We start from the raw sequence: 12,972 nt of genomic DNA, 5'->3' as shown, positions 1-12,972 counted from the left end.
CTTTGAAATACAAAATCAGAGCAACTTCTATTTTTAAAAGAGAAAAAAACAATCTATAAAATCTCTTTTGGAAAGTTTCCATGGGTTTTCCTTGGTGGTATTAATTGCAGAGTTGTATGAACCCGGCTGTTTGCCCCGTGCTTTTTCTTACTTTTTTAATTAAATAGACTTACACAGCAAACTGTCCGCCACTTATTCTGCTGTTCCAAAGATATATCACATTAAACTGGACAATCCTGCAGCCTGGATAACTGAAGGGAGTCCCTTCTGATCAGTCTCAAACACTTCACGGTTCTCACTCAAACATGCTGATAAAGTTATAGACTTTGCTTAAGCTTGAGGAAGATTTAGAGTATTAGTTCCCATTGCTGCGACTGGACTTAAGCCTTATTTATACCAATTTTGGGAGGAAATATCTCAAATCCCTTCAGCGATGTCAGTCGGAAGTGAGGAATACGCATCTGGGTAGTTACTCACACATGCAGGAGGAATAAAAAATACAAGCTTAGTGATTGGATTGGCAAATTTTCATAGGTTACAATGACCCCAATTTAGACTTTTAATGTTTCTAATTTAAAGATTAAAAAGGAGCAATGTTTAACGGCGCTGCTGACTGAGGTTTTACTTTTTTAATATCAGTCAATGAGGAAAAGTAGCCTGTGGTGCATTAGTATAAACTAAATTAAGATCAGCAGTAATCTAATTTAGGTAGGGGGGGAAAAAACCTCATTTTGGAGGAATATGAATAAAATTGATATTGCTCTTTTGTAAGCAGTGCAGAAAACCAAACGTAGCAGAGTATATGGCTGAGATGTGATGACTTTAGTCTTGAGAGGGTTTAGTTGGCAGAAATGTCAACTGTATATTCATCAAAAGAAGCCTCAAATGACCTGCTTTTTTTGCGGCTAAGATAAAGGAGATTACAGCGTTCATCATGTGTGAAATTTTTATCATAATTTCTTTTATTAAATCTACAATGTTTGAAGACAAACGAGGAATATCTGTCATGAGAACATGAATCTTATTCTATTATTCTGAGTCAATGCGTGTGCTGGTCTAATATTATTACAAATGAGGTTTAAAAACTGAGCCAAAATAGATAATATTGACTCTCTAATAATGACTTTCTTATCATCCGGCCCTTCACATCATCATTATTATTAGTTGATACACTCTGAATAGAATCACATTCTCAGTGCTGATAGATGTGGCTGCATTCACAGAGAAGTCTCAGGAGTCATATGAGCAGTTCAGGATCAAACAGTCCGAAGCCTCCGAGCCCAAAAATGGCCCACTCAGCTCCGCTCTCTACATATACTGGACTGTTATGGCTCGGCTGGCTCATTCCTCACTACTATGGCTGCTGAGATGGAGTCACAGGTTCAAGAGGTGTTTTTTGTGCGCAACCACTGCTGTGGGAGTGAGTCAATACGGAGGAGACCTTTGAATGGGTTTTTTAAACCTCAATCGCTGCAGGAGAACAGCTAAATATTGGAGGTTATTTAGACGATCTCGCAGGTGGATGGCGGAAAAAAGAAAGTGTACTACCTGAGCAAAATCTTTCAAAGCGAGGTAAGAACAGGTTAAGGATATAAAGACCGTGTAAACTTTTTTACGAGGATGAGCTGAAAGAAAGCATCAGAGCTTGCCACAAGGGATGAATTAATCAAGCTTGCCAGGGTGCGACACAACCTCGCGCATAGAACGTCAAAACCTTGGCTGCAACAATCAAACTCAAATGAAGATCTGGATGTTGGAAGCTTCACTCAGTTATGCACAATGTAACTGGGTTAATGAGAATACAGCCTTGGCACAAAATACAAAGAACTGAGAGGAGAACAGACACTTTCTCCTGGATTTTTTTCTATCTTAACAAGAAAACCCACTCAGAGCGGGGACAGAACCGACAAGAAAACAAACAAACAGTGGGGAGTGTAAGCTGTCTTAAAGCGGAGGTGGGTAATGTAGTTTAGAAGCATGTTTTTGCTATTTTGGTTATAATTCTCTTTATATGCCAACAGTAATCAAATCTTCCACTTGTCCACGAGGCAGACATCTAGCTAATCTTCTGCACTCCTCTTTTAGCTGGTCTCTTGGACGCCTTCTCCAGCAGGCAGGAAGTGTGAGCTCATGATTTTTGGAGCTTTTTTGGAGGGAGACCTGATGGGAAGGGTGGGGTTTGTTTTTTTTGTGGATATTTTCTAAATCTTGCTTAGTTTTATTGGTTTCTATAAAGTTCCCAAGCCAGGCTTTTAAGGTGCGGCCTTCTGATTTAGTATTGTTCTTTCAGAAAGTTGGGGAACTTAAAAAATAAAAAGGTCAACAATGTAGCGGAGGCAAAGTTATCTTGGTCTTTAGTCAAGGTCTAAAACCCCCGGATCCTACATCTCCCATAATGCAACTCAATCGCACCATTTGATACACACACTGTGCCTGGTAGATGCACAAATTATTTAAAGAGGATGCATTATGCTAATTTCAAGCTTCATATTTCACTCTGTGATACCTGTGGAGTAGCTTAGCATAATTTACAGTTAAAAACCCCGCCCCGACAAGCCCACTTTCTTCTGATTGGCCAGCTCTAGGAAGCCTGTTTGTGATGTCACAAAGTGCAGCGTGTAGAAAAAACTGTGTGAAACCTGGCGTTCACAGCAGCCTCCAGACTGAGCTGAGAAGCCTGGGGATTACTCCAACATACTTTTACCAACAGATTTGAAACTCACCGACGTTTAGTCTGGACATCCAACATTGCAACATTATATATATGTCTTAAAATGTGAAACAGCATACTACCCCCTCTTTAAAATCTTCACTTCCAGTTTGTTACACGAGCTTTCTGTTCAACAAGTATGAATGACAAATGTTGCCAATTGTTGCCCGCTAGGACAACATATATTCGTTTCGTGATCAAACGCCCCGATCATAACTGCGACGTTGTCGTTAACACAATAAGTGTTTCTTATTTTGCACCCCTATGTTTAAGGTTTGATAAGCTTTAGGCACAAAAAAATACTTGAAAGTGCAGTATTAACTTGTTCACAGTTAGGAAACAAATGTGGTTGTTTGGGAAAAACAGTGTTGACTGTCATTAGAAAACAGCAAATGAACATTGGTCTCCAGTGGCAAAGTCTTAGTTTTTTTTTTTGCTTAAGACTTTTGAGAGCTCCCAACGGAGCCACAGGAAACATTACACAACTGTTTCCAAAGGCTGTTCAGTGCTCATTATGCTGAGTAAACTGCCTGTGATGTGTACAATTGGTGGAGTGCCCCTTTAAATGCAGGAAACATCAAAATAAGATGTTTTAAAGGAAAATGCAGATTTTCCTATAATGAAAGGAAGCTTGTACAAATGCGTAAAAAAAAAGGAGAAAATTGGGTAAATTTCCATTTTGGGAGAGTCTGCAGGAAGAGAAGAAGGTTAAACAACAGTTCTGGAGTTGGAGAGGGAAGAAAAAGAGAGGTGGTGCACAGGAAACTGTCTGAGAGGAAGTGCTTGCCTCTGAGAATAAATTAAGTAAATGTACCATGTAAGGAGAATAAATGAAAAACACTGATGGAGGAAGACACTAGGGAAATGTCACCTACATAAAATGTTTTGATACAGTGACTCTTGATCATATCAGGAATAAAGAGCGTAATACAGCAGATTAATTTGTATTTTTTTATGTCATTTTAATGCCTGTGGTTTGTATTAGAATTGAAAGCTACAGTCTAGCTTTTAGCTGGAGACATATTTCCAGTAAATTCTATTTATATTCTTTCCTTTTGAGTTATCTTCACATTTGCTGCATCATCTCTGCTCTTTGTCTTCCAAACAAGAGATAAAATTGCTAAATTGCCAAATTGAAAGCAAATACTGCGTGTTTAGAGCAAATCAAACACATTTCTCCTATAAATATTGCCTCTTTTCTTACACTACAACAGTTTATAAAAGGGACTGTTCATATTTCCATAATTTCAATGGTTGGCGTTGTAATGAAACATGAAGTATATGCCAAAAAGAGCAGAAAAACACACAATGGAGTATTTTCACAGCAAATATGTCCCTGTCAAAGACAAATACAGCACAAAAGGTGAGCCTGCAGGACAGTTTGTAAGCTTTTTTTGGTGTTTATCCACGCAGTAATGAGACAACAATCATGTGTACAATAGGTTTAAGATATTTGGAGCAGGATTTAGCCTGTAAGTACACTTCTGTGTAGCTCGGTAGAGATTTATAGTTCATGTAAACAGCTCATTATTTTCACAGTAAGGCACATTAACAATTTGAAACTGCTGCATTTACAGAACATCCTGCTCTAAATTTCCAGGGAGTGTAATGACTGTAATTGAGCCAACAAATAAGAGGGTATTATGCAAGAAGGATATGGTGTTGAGATGGCGACCCGCGTTTAAAGAGCAGTGAACTTGGTGTTCTTGTTCATATACTCCAAATTCACACATATGAATTTAAGATTTTTTTAAACATCATAGTTCTCTCCCTGAGCCACTGATGTCAGGATGCTAACTGCATATATAGAGGGCACACACCTTTAGCCATTCCTGATAGTTTCCCTACAAGCCCCTCCCTCTGGATTGGTTCATTTCCTATCCGTTATTCTGTGAGAGGCTTTCTTCTCTCAAGCATATCTCTGTTGTGGGGTACCCCATGGTGCCATTCTGGGTCCCCTCTTATTTAGTACATATTTGAGCAAATCATGAATATAGACTGTATATAACTGTATGTTAAAGGCTGGTACTAACAATATATCCTTTTTAACGTCCTGTCTTGAAGAAATTAAGTATTGGCTGATAAATTTTGAATGATTCCATATCAGAAATAATCATAATTACCCCTTTTGGCCATAGAGCTAGCAGCATTAACAATATTTTATTATGTCTCGGTGCCTAATCTAATGATTTTTTTAAAAAGCCTATAACTAGGTTATTTTAGAGTCAGAGTTTTCTTTTTATGCCAAGGTGACCAAAGTGGTTCAGTCCTGCTTTGTCCAACTGAGGCATTTCACCAAGATGAGGTCATTCCTTTCATCTGCAGATCTAGAAAAGGTCATCCCTGCTTTAATCTCCTTCAGATTTGACTAGTGAAGCGCACTTTATTCTGGTATCAGCAGGCAAAATCTGCTTCTTATGTTGCATAAGACTGCAACATACAACATTTTACCAGGATTTAAGGGAAGCACATTAATCCATGCCGCCCTTCAATGGTTACCTGTGACTTTTAGGATTTATTTTACTGCTAGTTTTTGAGGCCTTAAATGATCAGGCTCCTTCCTATACACTATCTGCCTTTGTTTTATATCCTATGTTTTAGATTTGATTTACTTTTTGTTCTACTGTCATCTTGCTCTACTGCACCAAGTTTGGTTTTGGTGTCTCGAACAAGGGCATGTTTATGGCAGATGTGTCCTCAGCAGTATTTTCCAGCCCAGCTGTGAATTTAAACCACAGATCCGCCGCTCCCCAAACTAGAAGCTGGTAAGACATAAAAGGTTTGCTGACTGTCTCCTTTTTGGGGCAGAGGAAGGAGCACGGCTGCTGTTCATGGAGCTTACATTACAGGCCAGACTGTCGCTGTCCACTTTATTTGGTTCTGAATCAGTGCTCACACGGCATACATGAAGAGCATGTTATTTTGGAGAACACACAATGAGGGAAATAGAAACTCAGCACCCCCTGGTGTCAGGATGGAAGCCCATATTCCCTGTGTTCTTTGTCTTAGCTCATGTTTTAACTAGTGCAAAGGCTCAAGAGGAGATTCATTGAAAATAAATAAAAGGGTGCAATATGAACGGTAGCCTGCAAGGAGATCTAGCAGCTTAGGACTAATTCATCAATAGGTTATGCAGATTGTTAAAAAGAAAAGAACATTGTTTCTCAGACTTAACAGAGGCTTTTTCCATAAGAGGACAAGGTCACATTTACACATTCTTAGTTTATTAATGTGTGACTTTTTTATTGTATTAATTATTTTATGTCAGTTACAGAAATGCAGGCAATACATCTCTACGTTGCTGGCAAGAGGTTTTCTGGCTTGTCTTTTTTCCAGAGAAAATGTGGAAGAAGTGTTACATATGTTTAAAACTGGAATATCCATTCAAAAATGTAAAAAAAAAAAAAAAAAAAAAAATTCAACATAACCGTTATATTCAACATAGCCCTCAGGCATCTTTGATTATGAGGATGCATTGGCAAATTCTTAATTTAAAAAATGGCATGAAAACCTATTTCCGGACTGGGTGGAGTAAAAAAAAAGGATTTAATTGGTAAGGTGCCATTTTTTGTGTTTTTCTTTTTGCCTAAAATTAGCCTCACACTGAAATAGCCCAAAACAGCCGGAATGGTGCCTTGCTTTCAAAATAAAAGCAGTAAGTTCTAAAAGACATACTTTCATCAATACGGTATAGGAGAAGAAAATAAATATTATGATAAAGAATCATCGTGTGCGGATCAGGTGCTGAGAACCACTATAAAAGGGTTATGCTTTCAAAATAGGAGCAATATATTTAGAAATTGTGCTTTGTTCTGAAATTTGTTGAGCGGAAGTTGGTGTACTTACGTAACCCAGATGACTTGACATTTTTGTCCTGGGGCAGAGGTGTAATGAGTGCATGTTGCAACGTTTAGACAGCACTTGCACATTTGCAGGTGTATAGATGCCAATCATAATAATGTTATGACTAGTGCCGTTAGCTAGCTGCTTCCTGTCAGACTTAAACGTTGCCAGTTAGTCCGGCTTCAACCGTCCTTACTGCCCTCCGTTAGCTCAACGTCTCATCATGTGGGTCTTCGGTTATGGGTCTCTTATATGGAAAGTGGATTTTCCTTATGAGGAGAAAAGAATTGGTTACATTAAAGGCTTCAGTCGTCGGTTTTGGCAGGGCAGTACCGACCACCGGGGAGTACCGGGGAAAGTGAGTATTATTTACATTACAGGGGTATGTGAACTAGCTTAATGCTAATTCCATGATTACACAGTGTACACTAAGTGATGCAATGTTGCCATATGGAATCTGAGTCTGTAAAGGGCACATCTGTCGTTAAATATCCAGTAAATGTAATGGTATAAATTATTATATGTACTCATTAATATTCTGAATATTAGTTACATTGACAAACACATCACATCTGGCATGTTCCCATCAGAAGAGCACTATCTGACAGAAAGATTGCTGCTACATGTCAGAGTTTAGTAACTAAGTTGTTGAAGGGACTGAAAGTTTAAGGAACAAGTCAGTGTCCATCTTTTTAAGAGATTTAAACCCAATACTGCAACTCACTTGGTATTATCTCTCAGCTATCACTCATTTTTCAAAATTGTTTTTGACTATTATTATGAGGATTTTTACAGTTCATCAATAGAGTCATTAAGAATAGTATCTTTTATTATTCTGATAACCTTTCCATAGAAAAACATGTACAGTAACCCCTCTGTGATGTTTATTAAAAAGGTGACTGCACACTGCCCAGACAACGCCCAACTCACCTCAACATTCTGGCACAAGTTGGCAGTTTCTGGTTGTAGTCTTTAAAATGTTCAGCTCCACACAGCCCAGACACTAGCTGACAGGACAGCTACGTTTTCTTATTTAAGTTTTTGCTTTATTTTACATGGACAAACTGGGGGGCTTGTTACCTATGGCCAAAGTAGTCATGGTCTACCTGGCCTTTCAAGCTGTTAGGCGTGTACTGCACAGGAGAAGCAGCAATCAAGACGAGCCAGGAGGAGACTTACCCGATTGGACATGTCAAACTCTTAACAACTCCATCCAACAAACACAGACTGTCTGCGCACACCAACCCGACAGCTTGTGTTGGTCGGCGTTTGTCTGGGCAGTGTGCAGCCACCTTAAGACTTCTACATAACCCCATGAAGTTACTTTACTGTATACTTGCTGCTTTTTCAATGTGCCTTTTCTCTGGGTGTGTCCTTTACAGCCTGGCCGTGTTGTAACTCTGGTGGAGGATCCTGAGGTAAGACCTACCCCCCCTAAACTCTAGCACCAGACATTATTTATGATAGAGCTGCAACTGCAACTTCCAATTACTTTACAGATTAATTTATTTAGCTATAAATTGTCTATCACACTTTTTCAGAGCCAAGGGTTGTCTTGTTTTGTCCTACCTACACTCCAAAACCCAATTTAGTAGATTTGCAAGAAGAGGATTGTGACGATAACACATTTCCTTCGTGTTATTTTTCTTATATAAACATACATAACTTGATGGATTGAATAATCAGCTTGCAGTATTCGTACATCCTCTATGCAAAAACAATCAAACACACTTTATCCAACATTTCAATATCTAACTATTAATCTTGATTAACCTTCTCATAGTGGCTGGAAATGTGATTGTAGCATAAGCCTGGTTTTTATTTTGCAGAAAAGCAAACTTTTATTTAAACAGTAACAGCAGATTGTATTATTATTACTGTATTATTAAGTTTAATTAAGATAGAATGAATAAACCCGCAAAGTTACCAGCAAGGTTCTGCAAGCTATTCAAACGTACATTCCGTCTTCATATTTATTTATTGTTACACACACACACGCTGTGAAACAAAGACACTTCCAGAACAAGGTGAAGAAGACTGTGTACTGCTCAGGAGAGAAGATTGTATCTCACACAGCTGAAACAAAGGAGAGGACGGTGTATTGTATTCTGACCTTGGATGAGAGATAATTTGTTGCAGGTGATGGGAAAGCGATAAAGAGATGCAGAGCCAGTCTTGTAATGTAGTGAGAACATGGTAAGCATCTGGAAAACATGTATTTAGAGGTGACTGATGAGTATCTTTAAAATGTTACTGTTAAGGTTAAAGTGAACAATTCTTCTTCTTTATACTGCAGTCACGGGTTCTGATCACAAACAGGAAGCTGTGACTAGAGATTATTGGTTTGCAAACTGTCGGAAAATAGTGAAAAATACTTCTCATAGTTGCATAAGGTCAAACCCAAAATGCAGTTTACAAAATATAGTTTTAAACATATGAGACAGCAAACTTTATGCCTGAAAATGAGTAAATTGATTAATCGATTATCAACATCTGTACATCCCTAGATGTTGACAGTCTTCATTGTTATGAACACAGCATCTGAAATTGATCTATAATCCATCTATTGAACTATACTGACTATATTAAAAATAAGTTTAAGGCATTGATTAAGCAAAAAATCACTTGCTTCTTTAAATTGTCCTAATTGTTGTAAACAGCCCTATTTTACATTAATATACTGAACACCTCGTTTCTAGCCTGATAGGCGGTAGATTAAAAGTAACACATTATTTTCATGAGCGATACTCAATTATTTTCCCTTTTAACACTTCATTAAGTTTTTAAAAATTTCAGCACATTCACTTCCCCATCATAGAAGACCTGAAAAACTAGCAAATAGTAGCATTCAAGAAGCTGTAGCCAAAGAAATTTGGGCATTTTTTTTCATTAAAAGTACTGAAAAGATAAACCTATTATCAATTTTGCTGATGATTTTTCTTTTCTGTCTGTGACTCACAGATTTTATGACTCATCGTTTCAGCTATAGTTACTGGCAGCAGTTACATAAGATTAACGGAATTATGTTTACAGGCCTTTCTCCGTGCAGTGTGTCACTGCATTTATTCTACTGACGTCAAGCTACTGTTTTTTTCTTTGTCTCTCTCTCTCTCTCTCTTCAGGGATGTGTTTGGGGCGTCGCCTACAAGCTGCCAACAGGTCGGGAGCAGGAAGTGAAGAGCTACCTCGACTACCGAGAAAAAGGTGGTTATCAAGTCATCACGGTGACCTTTCACCCCCGTCCACCACTCACCGCTCCGCCCAGCCAGACGCTGCTCTACATCGGCTCTCAGGACAATCCGGACTACCTCGGCCCAGCTCCTCTGGAGGAGATAGCCAACCAGATCGTCAGCTCTACCGGTCCGAGCGGACAGAACACCGAGTATCTGTTTCAGCTGGCTGATGCTGTGAGAACGATTCTGCCCGAGGACTCAGACGCACACCTGTTCAGTCTAGAAACTCTAGTGAGAGAAAGAATACACAGTGGGCAGAAACATTTACACACTCAAACAGGCTGATTGCAATAAGGTAAAAACAAGAACAGATCAATGATAAGGCTGGATCAGCAAATAATCTCAGGGTTTAAGGTACACGTGGGGCCATTAGGATATTTGTCGGGTCCAGATAATATGTCGAAAAAGGTCCTTTTGTCTATCATCACATTAAAATCACTCACTGCACTTAAACGTATTTGAGGCTGCTTTAAAATGTAAGAAATTACTAATAAAGGTACTGTAACTGGCATCTTATTAACAAGATAAACTTGTTTTTCTTGTACAACATTTAACAGTGCAAAGGAAGTTACTTTGATCAATAAATGCTGTATGTTCCAGATGAAAATCTGTGTTCAAAGATCGTCTGTTTTTATCATTTTCAAACACTGTTTGAAGTATGAGTGCACTCTCCGCACACCTGAAATGACATGAGCCCACACTTAAGTTCTGGTGGAATTATTTTGTTAGCTAAACAGTTATTGGATGGATTGCAATGAAATTTAAAACCGAAATGCATGCTCTGCAGGACCACTGCATGGATTGGCCTGTAAAACAAATGGCTTTTCCACCAGCCTCAGCTCAATGTTGACATGCTAACATGCTAAGTCAGGGATAATGTATAGTGAGCAGGTTAACTCACAATGGACCCCAGGCAGGGTGCAGAATCCCTGGCAACGGTCTGTTCTTCATTACAACGATCTGTTAACGAGGAGTCTTGTGCTAAAGGGGTTCCTCTTTATAAAGTCACTGGTTCTTCATAAGAAAGGTCTGTTATCAGAATTAACAGACCTCGGAATGCTGTAATTAACCAATCAGAATCAAGTATTTAACACAGCCGTGTAATAACTTAAGATGGTGAACATGGTAAGCAGCTACAAGCTAGCATTGTCCTTGTTAGAATGTTAGCCTGTGGTTGCAAGCATTAGACACTGTTGTTCCTTATAGTAACTTCTAGAGGTGCTTGCACAGCTGGAGACTCACTCTTGTTCCTATCTTACTCTTTGTAAATTTTTACGTATTGTGACAGACATTTTTTAAAGTACAAAATTACAATTTAAGTCAAATAACTGCCTCTTCATACTCCACCTTTTCAACTGGTTTGGGCTAACTGGGATGATTCAAATGGATGGTTTGGAAGCAACTTCCAACATCCAGCTCATATGTCTCCTAATGTAGTACAATACACAGACGGTTGAAATTACTTTATTAGCCAACACTTACCATTGCTCGTTCGGAACTGGTGGACGGCGGAGTCAAACTTTTCATACAAGTGGCAGCCATCTTGGTCGTTTACAAAAATCAGGTATTTGATTGGACAAGGAGAAAAAGGCGGGAAAATGTACAGAGCGAGTTGTGGCAACCATCCCGAGAGTAATGAAAGTTTTGCAAATATATATAGCCAACAAGTTCGTTAGAAACGATACTAAACCTACAAAGGAGCAATAAAAGGTTTATTGAGCAAACAAGTAGTTGGTAAAATTAAGAGAAATTCAAATAACTTGCCAGGGGATACGTGTGGGGTCCACAAATCTGTCATTTTCTACATTATTTTATGATGTAGATTTCTTTCTTTATGTAAAAAATGAATGCAGTAAGGCTTTCAGGCATTCTGTATTGCTTTTTAAATATTTGTTCTGCTGTAATCATCATGTTGTAACAATGTACATCTGAGTCAACACATGCAGGAATGATTGACTCCTCTGTTGTCTTTTGTTTGCTGAAATAACCTGTTTAAAAGTTCACCTGGCAGTTATTCACATCAATGATTAATGTGTTTCAGTAAGATTTCAGCTCCAGAGACAGACAGAGGAGCTGTTCAGGGAAATAAGTGACAATGTCCTGATTAAACACTTACATAGCATCAATGGTTTTATTCTGAATTAAATACGGAGAACCAGAACGGAATTCTGGAAAAACCAGATCCCTGGAAAAATACCAAAACAGAGCTTAAATTTGCCTCATATTGAAAAATGATTGCGATTGGCACGACATGAACATGAATCCGTTTGGATGGAAACCTTTCTCAATCATTTTGCAGATATGTCTGGTTCCGTGGCTTGGTACCCACCTTGTTTATTCCAGGCAGTACTCACCAGATATGCTTCTTCCCATTCAGCCAGCAAATATCTCAGCACAGTGAGCATATCAAAGTCAACATCACCGCATCAGAAAATATCTGCATGCAGAGTAAAACTGGTGACAGCTCTATCTTTGATGTTGTCTCAAACACTCACACACAGATGCAACCAGTTACCAGTGTTTACTGGCAGTGGCCTGAAGCAACATCTGTACGACATCACCTGTTTGGTACAAAACTAAACACTATCAATGCAGAGGGATTTTGTTTCTCTGCTCAGGAAGGACAGGTATGCAGTACAGATGTATCCTGTATATATTGCAGGTGTTTTACATCATCAGTTGAAACATACAGCATGCAACACTCACACATTCATTCCTCTTCAAAATAAAACACACCTCTCCTTATAAATGATGCAGTGTATTTATTTAATTCTCAGTATTGAGCTACTGCACAGTACAATGCAGTTGGTTGTATATATGATAAGACATTAAATCACAGTATACATTGTAAAGGTTTATGCTTATATGTAGAGTATTACATTTATAGTATTTAGTAATGTTAGAAGAAGTATTATCAATAAGTTTTATATGTTTTTATGCAGGGCCGGCTCTGGCCATTTTAGCGCCCTAGGTGAGTTTAGAATTAGGCGCCCGCCACTGCAAATGGCAAAACATAATATTACTGCCACAAAGTAAAAAAATTTATTTTGCATGCCAGTGTTCAACACAGTTATCCAGAAGAGACCTGAATATTAGATTTGATATTGTGATAAAGATCGATCAAGTTTACTACAATGTGTTGGGACATGAGGACATTGTGAGGCCTTACACCCTAGTTGGGGGGCT

General features: G+C 38.6%; 1 protein-coding gene across 1 annotated transcript; it reads left to right on the top strand.

Moving 5' to 3' along the window:
• The first annotated feature begins 6,601 nt into the window (after positions 1–6,601).
• chac2 (ChaC, cation transport regulator homolog 2 (E. coli)) lies at positions 6,602–10,378 on the top strand. Its single transcript, XM_069664850.1, has 3 exons — positions 6,602–6,911; positions 7,936–7,971; positions 9,676–10,378. The coding sequence occupies exons 1-3, from the start codon at positions 6,777–6,779 to the stop codon at positions 10,069–10,071; spliced, it is 567 nt and encodes a 188-aa protein (XP_069520951.1). The 5' UTR covers positions 6,602–6,776; the 3' UTR covers positions 10,072–10,378.
• The last annotated feature ends 2,594 nt before the right edge of the window (positions 10,379–12,972 follow it).

Source organism: Semicossyphus pulcher, unplaced genomic scaffold (genome assembly GCF_022749685.1).
Source record: "Semicossyphus pulcher isolate SPU_LCO1_2020_fin unplaced genomic scaffold, fSemPul1.0.p SCAF_16, whole genome shotgun sequence".
In the NCBI taxonomy this organism is placed as follows: Eukaryota; Metazoa; Chordata; class Actinopteri; order Labriformes; family Labridae; genus Semicossyphus; species Semicossyphus pulcher.
Note: the sequence above shows the minus strand (reverse complement) of the source record. Positions and strands in the feature narration are given on the sequence as shown.

Coding starts and splice junctions, on each gene's coding strand:
- chac2 (XM_069664850.1), top strand. CDS start 6,777: ATGTGGGTCTTCGGTTATGGGTCTCTTATATGGAAAGTGGATTTTCCT. Junction 6,912..7,935: donor ACCGGGGAGTACCGGGGAAA/GTGAGTATTATT, acceptor TGTCCTTTACAG/CCTGGCCGTGTTGTAACTCT. Junction 7,972..9,675: donor CTCTGGTGGAGGATCCTGAG/GTAAGACCTACC, acceptor CTCTCTCTTCAG/GGATGTGTTTGGGGCGTCGC.